Source organism: Aulonocara sp. 'chitande type north' Nkhata Bay, linkage group LG7, assembly GCF_057382095.1.
Source record: "Aulonocara sp. 'chitande type north' Nkhata Bay isolate Kocher_YH1m ecotype deep benthic linkage group LG7, A_spYH_male_GT1.1, whole genome shotgun sequence".
Classification (NCBI taxonomy): Eukaryota; Metazoa; Chordata; class Actinopteri; order Cichliformes; family Cichlidae; genus Aulonocara; species Aulonocara sp. 'chitande type north' Nkhata Bay.
The window spans coordinates 3,271,618-3,295,058 of NC_141350.1; the positions used below are offsets into that span (position 1 = coordinate 3,271,618).

General features: G+C 42.9%; 2 protein-coding genes across 5 annotated transcripts; one reads left to right on the forward strand and one right to left on the reverse strand.

Annotated features, from left to right (window-relative positions):
* Positions 1–232: 232 nt before the first annotated feature.
* Positions 233–5,010, reverse strand: agk (acylglycerol kinase). Its single transcript, XM_086297996.1, has 14 exons — positions 4,758–5,010; positions 4,638–4,677; positions 4,477–4,556; positions 4,312–4,387; positions 4,085–4,210; positions 3,875–3,969; positions 3,650–3,719; positions 1,975–2,054; positions 1,832–1,889; positions 1,469–1,616; positions 1,276–1,373; positions 1,071–1,141; positions 901–985; positions 233–780 (listed from the first exon to the last, which is right to left on the reverse strand). The coding sequence occupies exons 1-14, from the start codon at positions 4,865–4,867 to the stop codon at positions 646–648; spliced, it is 1,272 nt and encodes a 423-aa protein (XP_086154122.1). The 5' UTR covers positions 4,868–5,010; the 3' UTR covers positions 233–645.
* A 217-nt stretch (positions 5,011–5,227) lies between these two features.
* nup205 (nucleoporin 205) lies at positions 5,228–22,387 on the forward strand. Of its 4 annotated transcripts, none has more exons than XM_086297985.1 (42): positions 5,228–5,477; positions 5,993–6,135; positions 6,302–6,473; positions 6,640–6,784; positions 7,103–7,262; positions 7,452–7,680; positions 7,775–7,939; positions 8,044–8,219; positions 8,384–8,500; positions 8,606–8,743; positions 8,874–9,024; positions 9,314–9,519; positions 9,603–9,785; positions 10,147–10,197; positions 10,509–10,718; positions 10,838–11,075; positions 11,162–11,351; positions 11,498–11,618; positions 11,873–11,951; positions 12,032–12,196; positions 12,323–12,447; positions 14,159–14,273; positions 14,432–14,581; positions 14,729–14,803; positions 14,906–15,063; positions 15,151–15,231; positions 15,314–15,505; positions 15,607–15,808; positions 15,905–16,003; positions 16,173–16,318; positions 16,509–16,700; positions 16,798–16,919; positions 17,102–17,234; positions 19,615–19,741; positions 19,858–19,931; positions 20,078–20,206; positions 20,432–20,558; positions 20,731–20,903; positions 21,040–21,169; positions 21,369–21,497; positions 21,638–21,714; positions 21,909–22,387. In XM_086297985.1, exons 1-42 carry the CDS (start codon positions 5,450–5,452, stop codon positions 22,059–22,061), a joined length of 5,976 nt encoding a protein of 1,991 aa, XP_086154111.1. In that variant the 5' UTR covers positions 5,228–5,449; the 3' UTR covers positions 22,062–22,387. The 4 variants fall into 4 exon arrangements, with proteins under 4 accessions (XP_086154111.1, XP_086154112.1, XP_086154109.1 ...); XM_086297986.1 differs by having other exon boundaries at positions 14,732–14,803; XM_086297983.1 differs by having other exon boundaries at positions 5,229–5,477; positions 16,170–16,318.
* Positions 22,388–23,441: the final 1,054 nt, after the last annotated feature.

The window sequence follows — 23,441 nt, forward strand, 5'->3', positions numbered from 1 at the left end:
GGCCCCACAAAGCAGCCACAAGCTTAATCCTGCAGATTTGCTGTCTTAACGCCATCTGTCCGATCAGACTCGGCATCTCCGTGCAGCGTGCCAAAACTCCAGGTCCAAGCTACTGCAAAACACTCAGGTCGGCACAACGTCCCCACATTGATCTTTACTCAGTCACTTGCTCCTTTCTCTTTAAATGAGCTCGACAATTTTTCCAAGAAGACCAGCAGAAGTGCAGCTTTGATGGCTTTATAACCTTGATATCGAACACATAAATATCACAAAGGGAGAAAAACTGCTTGCACCGAGGTGGGCAGACATTATTTTTATTGACCATGTTAATAGTGAACTTTTCAGTAAACATCCTGTAAGACAGCCTGTACATGGGTTACTGGCTTAGAAAAGAAGCCTTGGTCCTTTTACATACAGCAAACAGCCTGTAAGGTAGTTGTTTTTGTAACTGGTACTGAATATTTTATGTTTACATGGAGTAAAACAGCCCCCATCAGCACTTCATGATCATTTAAAAAACTGCTGGCGAAGCAAAAATCCATTTTGAGGGTGAACTCTGGGTTTGATGGCATCTGGTTCTTTGGCTTCCCTCGAATTCGGCTTCTGTCCCGCTGTTCTTGTCTTCTTTCGGCTTCTGTTTTCTCATCACTGGATCTGTGAGAGGAGCTGCTCTCTGCGCTCGGCACTGATGAAGAAGCGGAGTTTCCGTGGCAACAGCCTTACCTCCACAGGCATCGCCTCATACTCCTCATTGTCGATGTTGTAGAAGCCAGAGGCGCCCTGCGGGGACCGTGGCAAAGTTAAATGTCAGGGCAAAAACTCGCACGCTGATCTTCTGGAAGTAGACTGACTTATAGAATCACAGCCTTAAAGCAGGTTTGATTTTAAAGGATTTCTGACCTCTGGCAGCTGCAGCCAGCAAGCACCAGCCTCCAATTCTGTGGCATTTTCAGTGAATACAGTCGGGTCTGCTGCTTTTTTATTGCTATTATGAAGAAGGATTAAAATCATTGAATGCATTTTGCACAATCACACACTTTCAGAAATTTAGGAAAAAAAACACTACTGACCCTGCAGTAATGAACTCGCCCACGGTCAAGTTGTGAGGCTCTGCACTGATCCTGAGGGAGTCATTGATGCGCTGAAAATTAAAATAAAGAATGCAAAAACTTCCGAGAGGCACAGAGCACTTAAAAGGGGCAGTGACATGATGTTTTCTTTTGTTTTTCTAAGAATAGCAACACAGCTTTACATATATAATGGTTTTTAACTGACCCTCTCCACTGGGTTTTTGTTGTGTGTTTGAATAAAGAGCTCTAGCGTTGACAGCTGCTGCTCCTCCCACTTCTCTGGCTCTTCCACTTTTGGAAGCTCTGACCAAACACACAACCACCAAAGCAACAATTAGACAAACAGTGTCCTGGGCTGTTGTGCTACAAGTTGTTCAAGTTCAGTCACATTCGCTCACCTTCAGCTGGTGGGTTCCAGTAGTTCTTCAGCCTGTGGATGATGCGGTGGATCAGATTCGGCCTGGGGGCCTTCACAGGGGGCAGGTCGGGGGGCCGGAGCGTGGGAGCCAAATAGGACACAGAGACATCCCGGACCAGAGGCCACTCCTAAAACATAGTAGTGAATGAATAGTGTCATTACCGCTGCACCAACTGACTCGTTTCAAAATGTACCCCCAAGTTTTTTTAAGGATGTGAAACTTACACTACAACAGGTTAATGGAGTGAGATGTTTGCTGTTATTTTCAATGCAGGAGAAAATAAGGGGAAATTGACATATTAATCGCTTTGCCAGCATGTTTAAGGAAAGAGAACATCCTTACCCTCAGAGTGCTAAACCAATGCGCCGCATTTGTCTTCAGCGGTCCGAGGTACCAATATCTGTAGGGAAACGTTATGGTTAATTATTCTTATATGTGAAGAATCGTTGTCTTCCTCGTCTAGTTACAGTGTTGAGTAATCTTACTTGCTGATTTTTGAAGCCACATCTCTAAAAGCCCCCCAACGCAGTCCCATCAGAGCAAAGACTGGCTGCTCTTTCTCTCCCTGGGAAAACAAGCACATACACTTCAAAGTCAAACTCCTGTCCAAGTGTTAAAACAATGCAGTTTCTCCCAGTAGACATGTCACCTCGTTCTCACATTCACAAACGTGGGTACTGACAGCAATACTCCATCAGTCTTTTACAGCTGACGGCTAAAAACTACATTTGAACATGTCTCATGTTTAAATTCCCACTTTTATAGAACTGAGAATAGTTTCAGTGCATCATTAAATATCAAGGATAACAACATGTATATGTAAAGTACTTCTTTTTAAAATGATGCATTCAGCTTTGTATTTACTTCCTCACTTAGCTAGTTGTCAATTTATTTATGTATTTATTTATTTTTATTGTATTTTATATTCTAAGAGTCAAACACTGTCAGTTTGACTGAGTGTAGAATCAGAGCACCACACATCTCTACTTGTAATTACAGAAACAGTCACTAACTTGCCATTGCATACTTTATTTACTTTATTGAGTCGGCCATTATTGACCATTTGCAGGAAAAGGGATGGGTATATGATTCTCTATACCTCATATTTTCTACCTGGGATTTGGTGTCGTGGGTCGAGCTGCTTAAAGTCATGTTTTTCCACCACGTAACCACGCCAGTAATTTCCATCCACTGTTTGCTCATCCTATCATATGGCAGCGGTATGCAGTTGTGTCATCTGTTTACTTTTGGGTATCACATCACCAGCTGCTAGTCTCTCCTCCTTCTTGACCTGGTTATACTCCACAGAGTTTCTTTGTTTGTTTTGATCTGTGCTTTTTTAGAGGTTGTTGAAGTAGCTCCTTATTTACTGAACCCTAATTGAAAACTGAAATTCAGCGCTTGCTGTCAGACAGTCTGGCTTGTCTTTCAGTTGTGTGCGCTAGGAAACATAAACAGGTGTCACTGAGATGGGACAGATACTGCAATATGACACTTTTATATCATGGAAAAATTTATATTGTTGCAGATGATATGATATGGCACAGCCCAAGTGCCAAGGATTCTGAAGTCTCTGGGAAGAACTTTTTTTAATTACTACACACCTTGGACATGAAATAATTTGCATGAAGACCTGAATTTAAATTTGCTTATTTCTTCTGCTGAATTTAAAGTCGACAACATGGCAAAAGAGAATATTAAATATTAAGAAGAAAATAAAAAAATAATAGTTTATGTTTACGTTTAGGCCAACGTGTATTCAAAATATGAAAAGAAAGTCAATGAATAAATAAGTTTGAGTGGTACAAAAGGAGAATAACAGAAAATCATCAAAATAAATCAATGTATATATTTTTTAAACTTGAAAAATAATGTCACATGGAAAAATCAGAAAATACTCACAAAAACTGATAAAACGCATTTATTTTTTCTTGTAATTTTCTTTTATTATAATAAATATTCATATATGTTTTTTAAAATATATATATATATATTTTACCTGATGGCTTTTAAAATAAATATTAAATAACTTTGGAAAATGTGCTTTATGAATCCAGTTTACCGGCTTACTGTTAAAAACAGCAACATGTTTTTAAATAAGTACAGACATTAGTTTGTAACTTTAAGGCTATGTAGAGCAATATATAAGCAGTTTCTCACTTTGATTTGGAGCACATCCAGCGGTACAGTTTCTCCCTTCAGTATTGACAGTGCCGCTGATGTGATGTCCCTGGAAAATGAATGACGTTAAAAACATTCTAGTTAATGGAAGAAATCGGGAATTCTGTACTATAGATTTACTGAGTGACATGATAACAACCCAGTGAAGTTTGTCGTGGGAATATGTAATGATCTTTTTGTGTGTGATGCTGAAACATTACTTACTTGACCTTGTTGTCACTGAGGAGATGAAGACTTGGACTGAGGGAATTATGGGAGCCTAGTGGAATGAATCCAATTGGTGTCTTACTGAAGACGTCCTGTGGTCAGAAAACATCCACCAAAAGAAAGATTTAATTACGTATCAGACTGAGTATAGTTATTACAGACAACTGATGTCAGATTAACACAGTTACTATATTACATTACACCTACTTGGTCTGGCCTTCTCAGTAAACCTGTGATCACTTCCTGCAACGTGCCATCTCCTCCAGCCACGATCAGCATGTCTGTTTCTTCCATTAACTCGATCAGTTTTTTAGCCTGACCTTCATAGTCTGTCTGTAGAGGGATATGTAATATCTGGATGTGATGTCATGCTCTGTGACACTCTCAGAGACACTATTACCTGATAAATATCCAATTGAAATAGAAAACAATACCTTGACTACTGTAATCTGCACACCAGCCAGGTGTAAAATAGGAGCAGCATTCTTTTCAAATAGGTTGTTGGCTTTCCTGGAGAAAATTAACACAGGAAGCTGTAAATATTCTGAGAAAAATTAAACAAGACTCTCAGAGAGACGTCTGGAGATTATGCGTCTTACCCGTTGCAAGCTGCAGGGTTCAAAATCACAGTTGCTTTCCTGATTCGCTCCTGTGGTGCTATCTGCTGCTGTCCATATTCCTAACACAAATGATGATGTTAAGGATAACTGTCACAAAGAGGAAACTTGTGTTTTGGAGTAATAATTCAGTGACACCTTACCCTGGCTAATAGACACGCCTCTCTGCGCAGGACGCTGTCACTGATGAAACATTATACATAATTAGGACGCGAAAACGGGAATTTGTGCACTCTGTCTCATTCATAGCATGAAATACCCACCAGTGTTTTCCATACAGCCAGTATCCACCGTAGGACAAGACACACACAGCAAATGTGCTTTTCTTCCAATGATTTCGCAAAGTCCGAAACACTTTCACGACTCGAGCCATGACTGTGATTAAACTGTTTTCAAAAGCTCAATTTTAGCGCAGTGGTACAGATCATTAAACGTCATAACCGACACATTTTCATCACAGCGGTCACAGACTCACAGATATAAGACTAGCATGGGCATTTTGGTGTACCGTCAAAACAGTCGGAAGCAAAACAAGAGCCTCAAACTCATGGTTCCGCTTGTGTTTTGATTTTTTTCGGAACTATTTCTAGTTGCATATTTTTTCAAGTATTGCTTTATATAAGTCTCCTAAAATATTTTATTTTTTAATCTTTTTTTTTTAAAGTTTACATATTGTAGATATAATTAAATGCCTTAAACGCTTTAACTTACAAGAACTACAATTCCCATAATTGCTAATGAGGACGGGGCCATCATTCGGAGGACCCCGCCTGAAAAGAGCCCACATAATCATGAAATAAGATATTTAATCTACTCAACTAACCAGCGGGGACATTAAATTAGGACTGATAGATTCGTTGTTCACTAAAAGCGACCAAAGCATTACAGAAGTTATCGTTTTAAATTTCACACCGGCACAAACCCAGAAGCTTCTGTCCAACTTAGTGAGCGTATCATGGCGGCGCAGATGGCGGTAAATTCGGGTAAGGTGTATATTTTATTAAATAATTGGATTTTGTTTAATTATTGCATCAAATCTCAACCTCTGTTATGCACTGAAGCGCAGATATATGCGCTTCTTGGCCGCAGATTTGTCGATTATGATATGTTTTGACCACATGTTGTTGGGTCTGTCAGGCTAACATAGCTTAGCCTTGCCCATAGCAAATAGACGTTAAGTTAGCTGAGGTTAAATAACAAATTAGTTTTACTCATTTACATCGAACTAATTCCCACACTCAACCTGAAATAGCAGGGAGGGATGACACGACTTGTCTGATAGATCAGCTTGAAATAAAAGTGAAACTAACAACTCCGGGGAGGCAAAGAAGTGTCTGTACTATACTTCTGGAATCTTTTAGTGTCTATAGGATAGGCAAAATGCCGCAGTGGTGTTAACAAGCATGGTTATAGCAAATTAACTCGAAATGACTAGAAATTAGTTGTTTGCATACTTGTGTGACGACCCAAAACATCTGAAGCGTGTTTACTCCGTCAGGAGCCAGTCTGTGGGGGCCACTGAAAGAGCTCTGGGAGACAGTGGACGGAGCTGTGTTAAGGAGACAGCCCGAGAGTGTTCACCTCCTAGACCTACAGCTGAAGAAACACAAACCTCACTTTCTGTCACTTTTTAAGAACCCGGTAAGATGGCATGAATAGGTCATTTAAAACACTGTAATTTCTCACACACGCAGGTCACGGGTGTTTGTTTTTTGTTTTTGTTTTTTCTCCAATGTGTAGCTTGTAGTTACAGTCTGTCCTCCGAGACTCTGATATTAACAGCGTCTTGTCTTCTCTTCATTTTTAGCCAAAAAGTGCAGAGCAAAGAGAGAAAGTGCGTAAAGCCAGCACAGAAGGCATCGCCATCCAAGGTCAGCAGGGGTCACGGCTCCTTCCAGAACAGCTTCTGACAGAGGCTTTCATCCTCAGTGATCTCTTTGACATTGGAGAGTTGGCAGCTTTGGAGCTTCTCTTGGCAGGTAACATGAAGGGAAAAAATCCCCAACTTTATCCAGCATAGATTAATTCCATTTCATCTTATAGGTAAAGTGTCACTGTAGTTAATTGTGTAGCAGGTTCTATGGATTGTCCTGATCAAACACTGAGATTGAGCTCTGTTTCTTTTATGTAATCATCTCTCTCCAGGTGAACAGCAGCAGCCCTATTTTCCAGGACTGACACGAGGCCTAGTGGCCGTGTTACTTTACTGGGATGGAAAACTTTGTATGGCCAACTCTCTGCGCACACTCATTCAGTCACGACAGGGCAAGACCTTCACCCTGGATCTTAGGTAATAACGGTGTCTAAAAGTAGTACAATGAAACAGTGATAGATGCTGTTAAGGTCCCGTATGATGAAGGTGTTTTTGTCCTGCTTGTATTTTTTTGGTGACCATTGTCCTTGATGTAAATATGTAAAAATTGTGTGTGTTTCTGTTCTGTGTCTTGTGTACTGTTTGTTTGTATATGTGTCTTTCTGACTGCTGTTACATCCAAATTTCCCCTTGTGGGACAATTAAAGGATTATTCTATTCTATTCTATTCTATTCTATTCTATTCTGTTCTATTTGAATCTTATGTTTGACAATGTCATTTGTTTTCTCCTTCAGTGGAGAGCTGGTGGCTTTGACAACACGATTTACAGATGAGCTCATGAGCCAAGGTCTGACCAAACGCATCCTAACTTTGGTGTCAGAGATAAGCGTGACGCGTGAGTTTGAACGCCTGCAGAAAGAACGCGGATTGGGCAACGAAAAGCACAGGAAGGAGGTGGGAAGTAATCTTTTGTATAAATTTTAACCAAAGATATAAATCTTCAAATTGCTTTGTTTTCTTTTTCCAGTGTTAAAGGAACAATACAGTGCCACTAATTCTCTCAACATAGAAACATAGAGTGTAGGAATGCAGAGTGGATTATGGAAAATATGGATTACATGTAGTTTCTGCATCTGTCACCAGGTTGCAGACCTCATCAAGGAATGCCGACAGGCGCTTGCAGACAGCCTGTTTTCATGGACCTGCCAATCACCCCTGTCAAAAGATGACACTCTGGCACTCATTGGCCACCTGGAGACAGTTACAGCTCAGGCTGATGGCTCACTGGACAGTGTTAGCCTGGCTCTGGTTATGGCACTGCTCTACTGCTTGGATGTCAGTTTCATAGAGCAGGGGACTGAAGATAGAGATGGTAAGTTCGTGTTGATGGTTTTGGTTTTCTTTCTTTTTTTCCTGTTGAAATCACTGATTCCAAAAATCATCTGCCTGCGTGTGTTTTCCTCCAGATTTGCTCCAGGCACTTCCATTGCTGACAGAAAGGCAGTATGTGTCTGCAGTGCACAGTCGCCTGATGGACAGCCAACCATGGAAGCTTCCGGGGCTGCAGGCCGTGTGTCGACTGGCGTGGGCTCTGTTGCTGAGAGTCCTTTCCCAGCTGCCACAGGGCTCAGGTAAGCACTGCATTCCCTGAGTCTCCATTAAAAATGCCCTTCTAATTCTTACGTTTTCTGAGATAACAGCCATTTCATCTTATTGTACGTGTATTTTTGTGCAGCACTGGTTGAGTTCACCGAGGCAGATGAGGCTCTGGCTGATCAGGCTCTCCTGGGCGATGTCTTCTTGTTTATGAAAGAGGGCATTCTGGGATGTGAGAGTTTTTCCCAGGAAGAGTTTTACATCCGCCGCGTCCATTCACTCATCACAGACTTTCTGGCTCTTATGCCAATGAAGGTAAGAGATGCTGCAGGTGCTTTTAACTTAAGACTGACATGTAAAACTATAATATGGATTTTAACTTATCAGATTCAACATTCTGTAATTATCACATTTCATTTATTTATCTATTTTTGCATCTTAATTTAAATATGTAACAAGCGTATTTTGGCTTTTTGCAGGTGAAGCAGCTTCGTAACCGTGCCGATGAGGATGCCCGCCTCGTGCACATGTCCTTACAGATGGACAGCGAGCTTCCGTCGTCATTGCGGAAGGACTTGGACCACCTCATGATCCTGGTTAGTGGTTTGTTTTTTTTTTACATATCCATATATACATACGAGGCAGTATTACCTCTAACCTTTTATTACTGATCGATGAGAATTTTTGGTTTGTGTTTTCAGATAGGGGAGTTTTACAGCAAGGACCCATTTGGATTAGAGCTGGGTTTGGAGTTCTGGTGTCCCACGGAGTCTCTTCAACACAGCTCCCTGCAGGGTTCTTATCTGGGAATGGCCCTGCAAAGACCTCCACATAAACAGGTAGGGTCCGTGTTTTTGTGACTACTGTTACTGATTGTCCAATTGATTTAGATTTGGGGAGGAGGGGTGTGTGTGTCCGTGGCTTCTTTTTGTTTAAAGGTGTTTTTATATTTTGTGATTGTTGACACAGGTGGTTTTGTCCAAGTTTGTACGTCAGATGGGAGACCTTCTGCCGTCCACCCTCTACATCTCCTATCTCCGTATGTTAAAAGGACTTGCCAATGGCCCTCAGTGTGCTCATTACTGCTTCAGCCTGCTTAAGACCAACGGGGCAGCACACAGTAAGACTAAATTTAGTCTTTATTTCTTTTAGTGATATTTCAGTTGAAATCAACACATTCGATTTGAAGTTAAGCCTTTCCACAAAAGGAACTTTATTATGTTGTAATAATAATAATAATGTGTTTGTCTGTTTGTTTGTTTGTTTTTTAAATAAAACAACATTTAAATTTTTATTTTATTTACACCATTAGAATACTGTCTGGGTTCATTATTATTTATAATTATTTAAATCAAAAACCTTACCAGCGTGTACTGCAGTGTTCTCTAATGCATACTAATCTTGTTCAGGTGACAACATCCAGGGAGTCTCAGGCAGTCCGGTGTCCTGGGAACATTTTTTTCACTCACTCATGCTGTACCATGAAAACCTGCGACGAGACCTCCCAAATCCAGATTCGGCTCACTACCGCCACCCGCCACTCAGGGGCATCACCCAAAGAGAGATGGAAGGACTTACCTCGTTTTTGCAGTTGCTCACCACCATCATCACATGGGTATGCCACAACAGGCATGGATTTGTGCTGCTATGTGGGTGTAAAATACCACAAAGTCAGATGTTAATTTCTATCTTCTCTAGAGTGAAAATGCTCGACTGGCCTTGTGCGAGCATCCCCAGTGGACCCCAGCTGTCGTGATGTTGGGATTGCTTCAGTGCAGCGTTCCTCCCGTCCTGAAAGCTGAGCTCCTGCACTGCCTGGCAGCGTTTGGAAAGTCACCGGAGATCGCTGCTTCACTCTGGCAGTCGCTGGAGTACACGCAGGTAAAACAGAACAATGTTTTATTTTTATTAAAAATGACAAGAGTTTACACTGATAGGGTCAACATTGTTTGTCATGTGCAAATAAAATATGAATTATGATAATATCAGAAAGTCACAGACTCCCTTTCTACTCTTACGATATTTCTCTACATGTTAAGCTTAATTTCTGCACTAAAGCTGTCAGCAGACACCAATGCTCTCACCACTGAAATGACTATAAGATGCTGTAAACATGCAAATGTCCAGTCCTCATGATTGCAGCCATTTCTTAAAACCTAATTTCCAGAAAATAAACATCGTCACTCTTGTGTTTCTATCTGTAACTTCGTGTTTTGAAGCTTCTCATTTTGTTGTCAAACAGATCCTTCAGACGGTGCGAGCCCCCGGACAGAGACAAGCAGCAGGGATAGAGGTGAGATTTTAGTTGTTTTTGTTTTTTCTCCTCAGCAAGCGTAATGGTCAGAGGGTGACATTTAAGCCTGTCTTGTTGTAAAGAAAAACAATGCAGACAGGTTATCGGTCTGATTTGTCTTTAAATGTTCTTCTGTTTGTAAAATTGGCGCTCTGAGCAGGTCTGCTGTAATTGGGCCGTTACAGATCTGCATCATAGATCAGTAAAACAGCTGGAGACTAAAAGTTTTACTTTAATTTGATCGATTGCTAAACATCCTGTAAAAAGAGGGACGTGACTCAAACTTTGTGAATTATTTTCATGGCCATCAGGTGGAGCTGAATGAGATCGAGTCGAGCTGTGAGGAGTACCCACTGACACGATCTTTCTGCCACCTGATCAGCACCTTGGTGGAGGGAAGCCTGCCCGTTAATTTAGGAGCAGGGTTGCGTGTGCCCGGCTTTCAGCCCTACTTGAACTTCTTGCGTGACTCTGTGTTCCTCCCCTTCCCCACCAGAGCGTATCGTCGCCCTGCTGAGAAGGTAATGCTCCCTCCTAGCGTCAAGGTGTAGACACGAAACATAGATTCACTTTTAACTGTGTAAATCTGCTCATTTTGTCCCCCCCCCCCCCCCCCCTTCATTTCGTTGCCGTCTCCCAGTGGGAGGTAGCCGACTCTGTCCTCGAGGTGTTCCACAAGCTGCTGCGGGACTACGAGCCCCAGCCGTCTGACTTTGTCCAGGAGATTGTGGAACTGCAGGGTGAGCAGGTCCCGGCCCATAAGCCTCCGGGCCACAGCATCATGTTCCACCTGCTCAATGACTCGCCCATGCTGGCACTCTGCCTCAGCCTGCTGGAGGAGGGGGTCCGCCAGCTGGACACCTATGCACCTTTCCCCGGTGAGAAAGCATGCACCGCTGTTAGGCAAATGGAGAGAACTTGTGTCTTTGTTCTGACAGAAGAGTGCATCACTCTGCCCTTACAGGTAAAAAGCACTTGCAGTCTGCAGTATTGCACTGCTTGTGCCTTTTGGACTTGGCTCTGCAGAAGGAAGCAGTGTTCATGGATCTTCTTAGGGAGAGCCAGGCCTCTCTGCTGGTTTCTCCCCTGGAGCAGCTCCTCCAAGGCGTCAGCCCTCAAACCAGAAGGGCTGATCACATTGTCAACATTGCGAGGTAAACACATCCTTTTTTAATTTTTTAAAATAATGTTTGAACTGTAATGTATTTTTGTTCACTTTTTATTAATGTTGGCTATTCAGTAAAGCTTATAACTCAGTCTTTGCAGCACAGTTCTGAACTCTGCCGTTTGTCTTTGGCAGGTATCTTTACCACAGCAGCTCAAACCCAGAGGCCGCCTTCCAGAGCGCCAAGATTCTGCGTCGCATCGCCAACTACCCAAACATTCAGATCAGGCTGGTGGGAGACTTCACACATGACCAGGTACGTCCAAGTCGGAACAGTCTGGAAACGCGTGTCATACTTTGAATTGGATGGAACAGTTGCCTCGATATAAACTCGTTTGTCTTTCAGTATATATTAGTAAATTAGATCTGTGTAAGAAAACGGCTTGAACAGTATTGAAATTTTCAAGGTGACTTGGAACAGGTTTCATGAAACCTTGGGGTGTTTTTGCTGTGTGCATGTAAGCGTTAGCTGTGTTAAAGCAGGCATTAATTTAAACGTCTCCACTTCAGGCTGTAAGTGACAAGCTCATGGCAGGCTTTGTGGAGTGTCTGGACAATGAAGACGCAGAGGAGGGCACAGAGAAAGATGGTGAGACGATCTTCACCTATCAATTATTAAACCTGTCACACTCAGACTTACTAATTTACACCTTAAATACTAACTTTCAGACGTAGACTCACAAAAGAAGGTGGCAAGGATCCGGCACGAAACCCAGATCCATATTTTGAACCTGCTCATTACGTCTTTGGAGTTGAAGGCACCAAATCTGGCCCTTTATCTTTTGGGCTATGAAGTGAAGAAGCCTGTGTCGTCAACCAATCTCCAGGACCCGGGTGAGAGTTTGGCCTTTACAGTGAATATGTTCATTTTAGTAGCAGTTATGATGTTTAACACCGTTTGAACCTTTTATGGATTAAGTGGAAAGAAAATCAGATGATTTAAGTGTGTTTGTCTTACAGGTGTGTTAGGGTGCCCGCGTAGCTGCCTGCACGCCATCCTGAGTCGGCTGCAGAGAGGCACAGAGAAAAGATCGGGACCTGCACTCACACAGCAGGCCCCGCACCTGGCTGAGCTCTGCTACCAGGTAATATTTAACAGCGCTCGCAAAATTCAAAATCTCTGGTAGCCCTTCCGGCAGACACTCTTCAGTTTTTGGTAGCCCAAAATAAATTTAAGTAGCCTGAAAAAAATAAAGGACAATTTTTTGATTGACTTAAAAAATTGTTAAGACACAAATTACAACAACTGTAAAAAAAAAAAAAATACAATCATCAACTCTAATATTTGGTTCTAATTGAACAGAAATTTCTATGAACTTGTAAGAACTGTGTAGAACATGGATCAGTCTGTGTCAGATCCTGAATCTGACATTTCCACTGAAGTCACGTTTAAGAGGTAAGTGGAACCAAGATCATTTGCTTTGTTTGCAAAGGCTGCTACATTGTGCCAAAGGTAGTTCACTCTTTGCAACATCGCGCTGTTCTAAACAGCTTTTTCTTCTGCGTTTCTTCTGGACTTCTTGTTGTGCTTGGTTTATTTTTAGTAGTTTTTTGCAATTGGCGTTTGTTCTGGGAAAGATACTGCAGACTGAGCAATAATGCATTTCTTGCATTTCTCATGGGTTCTAATGGGGTCTTTCTTAAAATTACTGGTCCCAGTAACAAAGGTGCTTGTTATGGAAGCCCGTTTCCGCCACTAAAAAAAAAAAAAAAAAAAAGGATCCACAACTCAAAATTTTGAGTTATTAACTCAAAATTTTGAGAAAAGTAATGGATACTAGCTGTTTTGTTTTTATTTAGTGGTAGGAACGGGCTTCCATAGCTTGTTGACTCAGAAATCGAAGGAAAGAAGACACACCCGGCAGAACATGATGTTATTTAGCTCGTCATATTCCAGCCACAGAAATTCTTTTGTCCATGAAACCAAAAAAAAGCTGCGCTTTTGTTTTTGCCTCATAGCCTGATTTGTCATATCTTTTCCGTTTTGTGATCGGCTTTCTGATTGGCGGTCCCTTCTTCACCCTGACCTGTCTTATTTGGCTCTGCAGAACTAAAATACCTGCGTAAATCCATCTGCTTTTACACAGGCACTTGCATAATGGCCTGTATTTATATAGCGCTTTACTAGTCCCTAAGGACCCCAAAGCGCTTTACATATCCAGTCATCCACCCATTCACACACACATTCACACACTGGTGATGGCAGCTACATTGTAGCCACAGCCACCCTGGGGCGCACTGACAGAGGCGAGGCTGCCGGACACTGGCGCCACCGATCAGCCAATGATCAGCGATTCTCTGCGCAATCAACCTGCATCACAGGTTGAAGCTTGCTGCGGGAGATTTCACTTGTCACGTTTGAATAGTAAGCTAATGAGTGATAAGACGATGTCAGAGGAACTGGTGCGCAACTAATCTGTCACTCACCAGTCAGTAGCTGCCGCTCTCTATTCACAGTTTGCGCCATCGCAAAGTGAAAGTGAAGCAAAAAACAAGCGGAAATTCAAACGCGATTTCATTATGTCACATACTGACAGCTACGTTTGCCAAAGAATGCAAAAGCATTGACATATTTTTTTCTTCCTATGACAGCCTGACGGGCAGGGCTGAGATGGACTTTGGTAGCCCGACCAGAAAAATCGCTAGCCCCGGGACGTCGGGCTAGCGATTTTGCGAGCCCTGTTTAAACGAGGCCCAATCTCTGCAGTGAGAGATGTATCTCAGCTAGCAGGAGGATTTTATGTTACAGAATATTTCAAATTTCTTTGTGTTTGTCTGGTTTTCTTTTTCTCTCAGGTGATCTACCAGCTGTGTGCTTGTCCAGACACATCTGGACCCACAATGCGCTACTTGAGGACCAGTCAGGATTTCCTGTTCTCACACCTGCAACACCTGCCCTTCATCCTGCCAAGTGAGCTCAGAATCCCTGCTAACCTTGTTAAATAAAAGGCGTTTTACCAACAAAGCAGTAGCATTAATTTGAAACGAGTTGTTGTGTATCCATGCAAGGAGGAAATAATGGGCAGAAAACACTGCAGGATTCTTTTCTCTCTTCCTTCTTCTCCTCAGGTAACCAGATTGCTGCCCTCTCCCAGATGTCTTGGCTCATGAAAACGGCTGCAATCGAGCTGAGAGTGACCTCACTCAACCGCCAGCGTTCCCATACACAGCGCCTCGTCAGCCTCCTGCTGGATGACCAGCCACACGCTCAGCATGCAGGTAAAGGAAAGTTGCTCTATACTTTCCATGGCTGTAAATAAAAGCTTAAAGGATCTTTTTAGAAAACTTTCAAGCCCTCACAGCTGACAGTCCTGTTTATTGCAAAGGAAATTTACAATATGCACCTAAAACCTTTTTATTTTTTAGCAGATGGGGAATCTGGCATGGAAGACGAGACTAGATCAGTCAGCGGTTTTCTGCATTTTGACACAGTTTCTAAAGGTTCGTGTCACAAGTCCACCTTCAAATTTAGAAAGATATTAGAAGAATACATGTGAGGAGTTTTTAAGAATGACCCCAGATCGTCTCGCTTTTCATCATCAGTGCGCAGGAAGTTACTGAGCGTGCTGGATGCCATCGAATTCAGCCAGGATATGCCTGAGCTGCTGCAGCTGGACTTCTTTGAACGCACTCAGATAGAGCAGGTGATCTCCAACTGTGAGCACGTCAATGAGCAGGGACATACTGTGTGCAACGTTAAGGTACGTTTCCGGATACGATGTCTAATGTATTTTCTTGATCTGATGTGTTGTTTCAGCCTCTGAAGTTGGTTTTCATTTTCCTCACAGTTGCTTCACAGAGTGCTGGTCGCCGAGGTGAACGCGCTGCAGGGAATGGCAGCGATTGGACAGAGGCCCCTGTTAATGGAAGTGAGTGAAACTCACAAACTGACGTCCTGTAATTTTAGCTGAAAGCTGTAATTAAATTCCATTACTGTTTACTTTGCCTTAGGAGGTGAACTCAATCCTGCAGCAAGTGGTGGAACGTAACCGTGTCCGTCGGAGCCTGAGTGCAAAGCGGCATGCGCTGCAGTCCTGGAGGAGTCTGGTGGAGACGCTGCTGACTGCCTGCCCAGCTGATCTGATACCTGCTGATGAGCGGCAGCTCATCATCAGGGATCTGCTGCTGGACCTGCACGATAAGGTCAGTGATCACGTCAGCGTAGCAGTAATATCCAGTCCTGTCCAATAAGGAACTGGTCTCAGTGTTCAATACTCAAGTTTTTGTAACTGTGCTTTGTCTAGGTGTTATCAGAGGATGCAGCAGGGGAGTTGATGCCCATTGTTGCCGGAGCGGTCTTCACACTGACAGCTCACCTCAGCCAATCAGTGCTGTCTGAGCAGCAGCAGGGGGTGGGATTAGAAGCATCCTCTGGCTTTGCGTCAATCGCCAACTCTGCGCTGCACCTGATCCTGCGCAAGCTGCTGGACTTTATACTTTCTACTGGTTAGTGACTCATAAACCCACATTTCTCACATGGGGAAACTTTTCAGGATATACTTTGATCCCAGTACGTTTTTGTAATGTCTTTCACACCTTAAGGAGGCGGATATCAGCGTCTGCGTGCTCACCTGTATGGCTCTCTGCTGTATTATCTGCAAATTGCCCAGAAACCTGAAGAACCAGACACTCTGCAGACAGGTACACAGAAGCAATCACACACTGCAGGTTATAATAAGAGAGTCCTTTTGGACCTCTCTTTATTTGACAAAAAAGTCATTGTTAGTGTTTTCTGACATATACTGTCTGTTAGTATCATTTCAAAGGAACGGTGGGTTTGTCTGAGAAAATGTCTTTGTGTTTGCAGCAGGCAAAGCAATGTGGGAACGTCTCACAGCTCCTGAAGATGGTTTCTCCAAACTGCAGCGGGAGAACCTTGCGATCATCGAGAGCTACGGCAAGGCCCTCATGGAGGTTGTGTGCCGAGATGCCTGTGACGGCCATGAAATTAGCAGAGTAAGGGTTAAACCTACATGAAGCTTTCTCTGCCTATTTCAGCCTCTTGGTGATTTTTTTTCTTTGCCCCCAATCTTGAAGCATCCTAACATGCTTTTCTGGAATGCCAAGTATCTTTTGCTTCTATCAACACCTCTCTGTTTTAATGTTAACCAAGCCTAACAAGTATTCTGCCCCCCCGCCCTGTTAGATGCTGGCCATGGCCGTGCTGGACCGTATCCTGTCAATTGACCGTCAGAATCAGTGGCTGCTGTATATTTGCAACAGTGGCTACCTGCGGTCGTTGGTGGAGAGCTTGAGGCAGGATGATGTGGCGCTACAGAGCCTGCTCACACCACAGCCACCTCTCCTCAAACCACTCTACATCTTTGAAAGCAAGATGGTGAGGAGACAGTTTTCAGTATTTAGTTTCTAAAATTGAACACAGCAGCCTCAATGAGTGGAAGATTGTGAAGCTACAAGCTTGTTTGCGTGTTTAGGCTCTGCTGACTCGTGTGGCTAAGACGGGGCAGGGAGCCGTGGAGCTGTTGCGCTGTGGGCTGGTGGCACAGCTGATGGAGTGTCAGGTGTTTGACATGGTGCCCGACAGCGACGCACACAGGTATGGATGTGGGGATAGGAGGAGAGAGTGAGAGGACTAGCTGTCTTTTTAAAAAGTTCTTATATTTGATATGTAAACATCTTCTATCCCTTTTTAAAACAACTCTGCCCTTTATTCAGAGCTGTTGAAATCTATATTTCTAGTTTCCCTTGTGTTTGCATCTGTTCCTCTATGGTTTGCAGGGTGATGAGGGACCCATCAGGCTTCATCCCCAGCCCTATGGACCGTTACAGACAGATTCTTTTACCAACCTTAAGGCTCTTTCAAGTGATTCTGACTTCCACCTCCATAAATCACCAGCAGGGGGCAGCACAAGTAAGTGTGTAATGTTGTTAGACCTGAGCTTTGTCATTTCAAATATTGTCACGTGTCTGAGTTTATTATTTTATTTCCTGTTCTGGTTTGGTTGATTTTTTTTTTTTTGCTCGGCTGAATGTAGGGCTGTAATAATCCAAATTTTAGTAATTGATTATTCGATCAGTTATTGAGTTATCAGGTAAGAAATCCTATGTTATGTCAAAATGAATTGCTCATTGGTTTCTTGCAATAGTTGTAATTTTTATTTTCTTTTTTTCTTCTTTTTTTTCAAAAATGCACAAAAAAATAATAATACATGTTATTTGAAAGCGCCTTTCAGAACACCCAAGGACACTGTACACAGCAGAAACATTAAAAGCAGGCAATTTACAAAATCATAAAACATTAAAGATAAAACAGATTTAAAATAGCAGAATGGAAAAAGTTATGTGGGATTAGCTTTTCTGAACAGGTGAGTTTTGAGTCTAGCCTTGAAAAGAGAAAAGGAAGTGGTATTTCTTATATCAGGAGGTAGGGAATTCCAGAGCAGCTGAAAGCACTGCTGCCCATGGTGGCGGGGGGGCAGAGTGGTGATCTGAACCATATCAGAGAGATATGGAGGGGAGAGTTGATGAATAGCCTTAAATGTTTACAAAAGTATTTTAAAATTGGTGCGATATTTGACTGGGAGCCAATGACGCTGCTGCAGGACGGAGGGGGTGATGTGGTGATAATACGGGCAGCAGAGTTCTGGACACGTTGAAGCTTAGATGTATAATCTCTAGAACAGCTGAATCCAAATAAGGCATACATGCAGCTTAAACTAAAGCCTAAAATAAAATGGCAAAAAGAGAGAAAATGACGTCTTCTCAGGTTGATTTTGTATATGATCATGTGTATGCGTTTTTGTGTGTGTCTGTTTGCTTAATCGTGTTAATGACACATGTGCACGTGGGAGTGTGAGGTTTTAAAGAAATATCTCATGACTACAATGATGAAATTCGAGCATGTGGATATTCTCTGTGGTTTGTCCTATTTTGATGCAACGTTTCCTGCTGCAGGAAAAAAACAACAACTTTGTGGTGGTTTAGATGTCAACAATGATTCAGTGTCCAGCCTAGAAAGTCCCGGGCTAGTGGCTCAGTTTTTACTAGCCTATGTGTATTTTACTTCGCTGTGGAGAGAGGGGGGGGTGAGCTTGTACTGTGAGATATGATATCAGATATGATAGTTATCTATTTAAGAAAGAGGGGGGGGGGCAGGAGGGGGAAGAGAATAAAGATATGGTGCATCATATCTTTATTCTCTTCCCCCTCCTGCCCCCCCCCCCCCCCCCCCCCTCTTTCTTAAATAGATAACTATCATATCTGATATCATATCTCACAGTACAATAATATTGAATGGGTTGCATTGTTGTATTTTGTCATGTTTCTCAGGTCTTTGTCTGAATTTCTACGAACATTATTGCTAAGGATTGTCTTATTGCATTGGAGTCACACTGGGTTAAATATGTACACTTGGGTTTTAAGGGGTATTTATTATTTTCTTCTTTTTTTTGGGTTGTATGGAAGCCCCAAACGCAATTTCATTGTTCTTGACAATGACAATAAATAAATAAATACTAAATACTTTCATTTTTATCTGCTTAAATATTAATGTCATGAACTTAATATCACATTTTTCCTGTTTTGTATATTTTACATAAATCTGTAAAATAATGGTATTAAAGCCTTGAAATGAAATATGGTCTAGTACACCCCACACCCCCCTTTAGATTCACCCCTGCTGCAGCCTTCAGCAAACTGCCAAAGTCAAACATTGCATCAGACTAAGCTAACAGTTCATCTTCATACGCATGCTTTTATTTAACTTCTGTAGCTTTACTGTAGATGTTGGATGGGAGCAGCTTCAAAGCTTTCCTTTGGTGTGACACACGATGGTTTGCTTGAGGACTCCTGCCAGGCGGCCCTAAACCTGAGCTCATGGTCTCCTTAACGTCGCCCCCTCTTTGCTCTTTGCCGCGTAGACAGACTCTTGATTCATGTTAAACCATGACGTGTCATCTTCACCCCTGCTGATGCGTTATCAGTGTTTTTGTTGAAAGCCTGGGGGCTGCATGGGCTTAATGATGTGGTACGTTTGATGCACGTGTGTGCCTTTAGAGAAGTTTCAGTTGCAGGTCTATTTCTAGTTGCAAATGTGGGTGAAACACTCATGCTTATATGGGGACGAATGAGCCCCACTGAGTCGTGGAATAAACAAAGCATCAAAGCAGAAAGTGATCAAAGTGGTTTTTTTCTTTTTAAATAATGGAGTTATTTGAGTTACTCAATGAATCGTTGAGTTTGATTTTTGATTTGAAAGCGAGTAATAAGTAACAACAAATATCTGTGTGCAGGTTCTCCAGTGGCTGATAGTCCATGCAGACACCATTCAGTCCCTGCTGCGCTGCCAGGAGCTCAGTATGGGAGCTTTGCAGGAACTTTCTCTGCTTACTGGCATCATCAGTAAAACAGCTCTGCCAGGTACAAAGATGAGCAGTCACCCTGAACTGAAAGCACAAAGCTCTTTTAATGTTACATCAGCCTTATGCGAACCACGTGTTTATAATCAGTGACTCAGTAACTACTTGATGTCTCAGGTGCCCTTGAGATGGGTGGAGAAGTCAACAGCGCTGCGCTCATGGAGTTCCAAGGTCACATTAACAGATTCCAGGTCAGATGATGCCCTTAGTTTTTATTACATACCAACCTGTTCTAACTTTCACTTTTATCTTGTTCAACCCTCTTTAACCTCTGCGTCTACTGTTCAGTGTGAGATTTGCATAAGTGGCAATGTCTCTCTCTCTCTCTTTTTTTTAGCGCCTATGTCTGTCTCTGCTCGGCCGTCTGGCAGGAAGTGAGCGGGACAGGTTGCTAAAACAGGCTGAGATCTCTGCACCTGGAGACTCAGCAGAACGGCGAGAAGAGATGGAGGTGGCCATGCAACAGGTTTGACGGTTATTCTGTAAATGGTAAAACTGGAGATGCAAAGTGTATTCTCAGTGCCAGCTTCCCCGTTAGCATATTTATATTTTACGTATTCCAAGTGTGGAGTGGACACTTTGGGGCAAAATCCACAAGAGAGGCACTGAAATGTCTGGAGTTTTCTCTCTGTAATCAGGGTTATCAGTTCTGCATCGTCAATGACTTGAACCTGCTGTCCTTTGTCCCAAGGTGTGTGCTAACATCATGGAGTACTGCCAGGCCCTCCTGCTGCAGAGCTCAGCCCAGGCTCAGTTCAGCATCTGCCTCTTCAGCCCGTCAGGCAGCGAGCCAGCTGGCAGGGACGGAGCACGCACTGGTCAGTGATATTCTACCCTAACTTATGAAGAATAAGGATTTGGCTCATGCTAATCGTTAATGTGGCTTAGCCTATGGTTATGGAATGTTTTCGGAGCTTGTGGTGTTCCTGAAGTTTCCGGTTTATGGAAACACTTTCAGTTTAACGATAGACTCTTCCTCCTCTTTTCAAGACCTTTCATCCACTGTGCCATCGATGGCTTACTCTCGGGTCCCTAGTCTTGGTTTGGTCTTGTACCTGCTCAAGAATAGTGCTGCTGATTTCTTCCGGTTCCACCAAAGTCACAGGCAGAGCCTGGGAAAGCTTCAGAGCCTGGATCAGCTCCCACCTGAGGAGCTCAAGGAGGTAATAGATAGATGCAACAGTGTATATAGAGATATAACTTCACCACCGTCAGTTTACCAAATAAACTTGCACATCCTGCATACGTTTTGATTGTTAGCGTTGTTTCCCGTCAGTTCTAACCACCTTTTCTCTGTAGTTGTGCCAAGGCCTGGTTTCAGGCCCAGGAGCAGTGGAGAAAATCTCATCAGTGCAGAGGAGCTTGCTGGCCAAGAGACGACTGGTCCAGCTCATCAACAACAGAGCCAAGCTGCTGGCCTTGTGCTCCTGTATCCTTTGCCCCTCGCAGACACATTTGTAGAAATGGGATTAACAAGATTAAACCAGGAATGATAAATGCTACGCTGAAACTGCCTCTGCCCATCATGTCTGTGCCATATAGTGTTTGATTATCTTACACTGATAAGAGTTATTAAAAAAAATGCCACATGAGAAGCTGTGGACAGCCTTGACCTGACTCCTGCTTAGATGTGATTGAGACATGCTTATTCGTGCTGTGGCGTCACCTGGAGTACTACTTGTTGCATTGTATACCCACTGACCCCAAAGACTCGCTGCTGCCTGGATCCACTTTATACAGATCACGCCTCGCAGATGGTAGGGGCACATGTTACAGAGAATACATGCCAATAATAGGTTCATTGCACTTTTTGGTTATTGAGAGCAGATGTGGCATAGACACTGTATCATCCCTGGTTGAGTAAACATGAACATTTCTGTATGTTCAAATTCTTTAGACTCATTCAGCGGGCTGCAGGCCAGCGGAGGCCGAGGACTAAGCCTATCCAGAGTCAGCCAACAAGATCTAGATCTGGTAAGAAATTTCTGTAAACTGGTATGAGTCTGCAAACTAAGACGTGTTGTACCTCTTGTACACAGTTGTACATTCTGGGGCAGTTTCCTAGCCATGCATTAAGCCTCGGCCTAAACCATAAGCATTTGGAGATTTTCATCAGGTTTTTCCTTTAGCCTGGAATTAATCTCTTTGTCTTGTCTGTGTGATTGCAGCTGAAAAGCGACATGGCTGCAGGATTTGGGGAGGCCCTGCAGAGGAAGCTGCTGGAGGTGGAGGGCTTGTACAGCCAGGTCCGCTCTCGCTATACTTTTATCCAGGCTCTGGTCCGCAGGATCCGCGGCCTGCTGCGACAGCCCAAAAGCTGAGACTGGCCAAGATCCGATTACCTTCTCTGTCAGTTTGAACTTCTGCCTTCATAACAGGCAAAACCAGGACACTGCTAAGGACTTCATGTCTGGCAACATCACTCCTTTCTACTGACCCGACCTTCCTCTTCTATAACTCGTAGTGTCAATTTCGATCATGCTTACGTTCACAGTGCAAGTAGCACCATTTGAGGAATTGAGAATGTGGAGAAGAAAAAGCAGAAGAAATTTTTACTTGTTAAACTGTATTTGATATTCTTGTTTGTTCGGATGATTTTTGTGAAAATAAACTTCTTTTTCTAAATCGGTTAAATGTCCAGTTCTCACCTTCCTCGCTCCATAAATGGCCTGAACGATAGTGGCTACGGGCACCTTTCATTTTTAACGGGTAAAGACGAGGTTACCGTCTGCTGACATTTGATTAGCCTGTATTAATAGAAATGTTTTTCAAGCTTCTGACTCTCACAGTGACATTTTCACGCTGCTTTTTTTTGTTTTTTTCTAACAGCTTATCACACACATCACAAAGACGTCGACCACTGCTGTGCTGAACACCAGTGACTGATTTCACCTATTTTTACATGCATGTCTGGGTTTACTCATTTCAAACTTCTTATCAGGAGAAGCAAAACCAGGAACCAAAACAACAAGATGCTCTTTGTGAAAGTAGCATCACAATAGCTGACAGAAGTGGGCAAGTGTCACACTGAAACACACTGTACACCAGGCATTCTAGCGCCACGAGTCATTTAATCTCCCTTTTATTTTCTTTGAAGGTACACTTTATAAGACCGTAAAGTGCGTAGATTCTTAAACCTTTGGGAAAGGGACGAGAGGACGCATAAAAATCTAGCTTTTACATTCAGATCTAGCAGACAGAAGTTTTGTGCTCTTAGTTTTTATTTGAATACAGGCGACTGGGGGCGGGCGGAAATAGTTCAGAGAGGTGAGCACCAGCATTGAGCACGGGGGGAGGGGGGAAACGCCGTGGAAAATATAGGCACATTTCCTCACCACAGTCCATCGTGGACTGTGACTGATCTCTGTGACACATTTCATGGGTTGGTGGTGGAAAAAGAAAAAAATAATCTTAAAATAAGGGATGTACCGAATGCTCTTCTCAGCTGACACACGGAAACATTTGTCCCAGGTTTAACAGATCATGCTCGCGTAGTCTATAAATTACTTTAAATAATAAAATTAATTACAGCATTAAAAACACATTTACAGTTGTTGCACCAGCTTGCTATACCGATTGTGCTGCATATGCATCCGAACAGAAACCCTGACACGTGGATAATGACGATCCCTGCTCCTCTCTCTGTGAACACGCTGACGTGTACAAAGCTGCCATTTCAGATTCAGCCAACTCTGGGACTG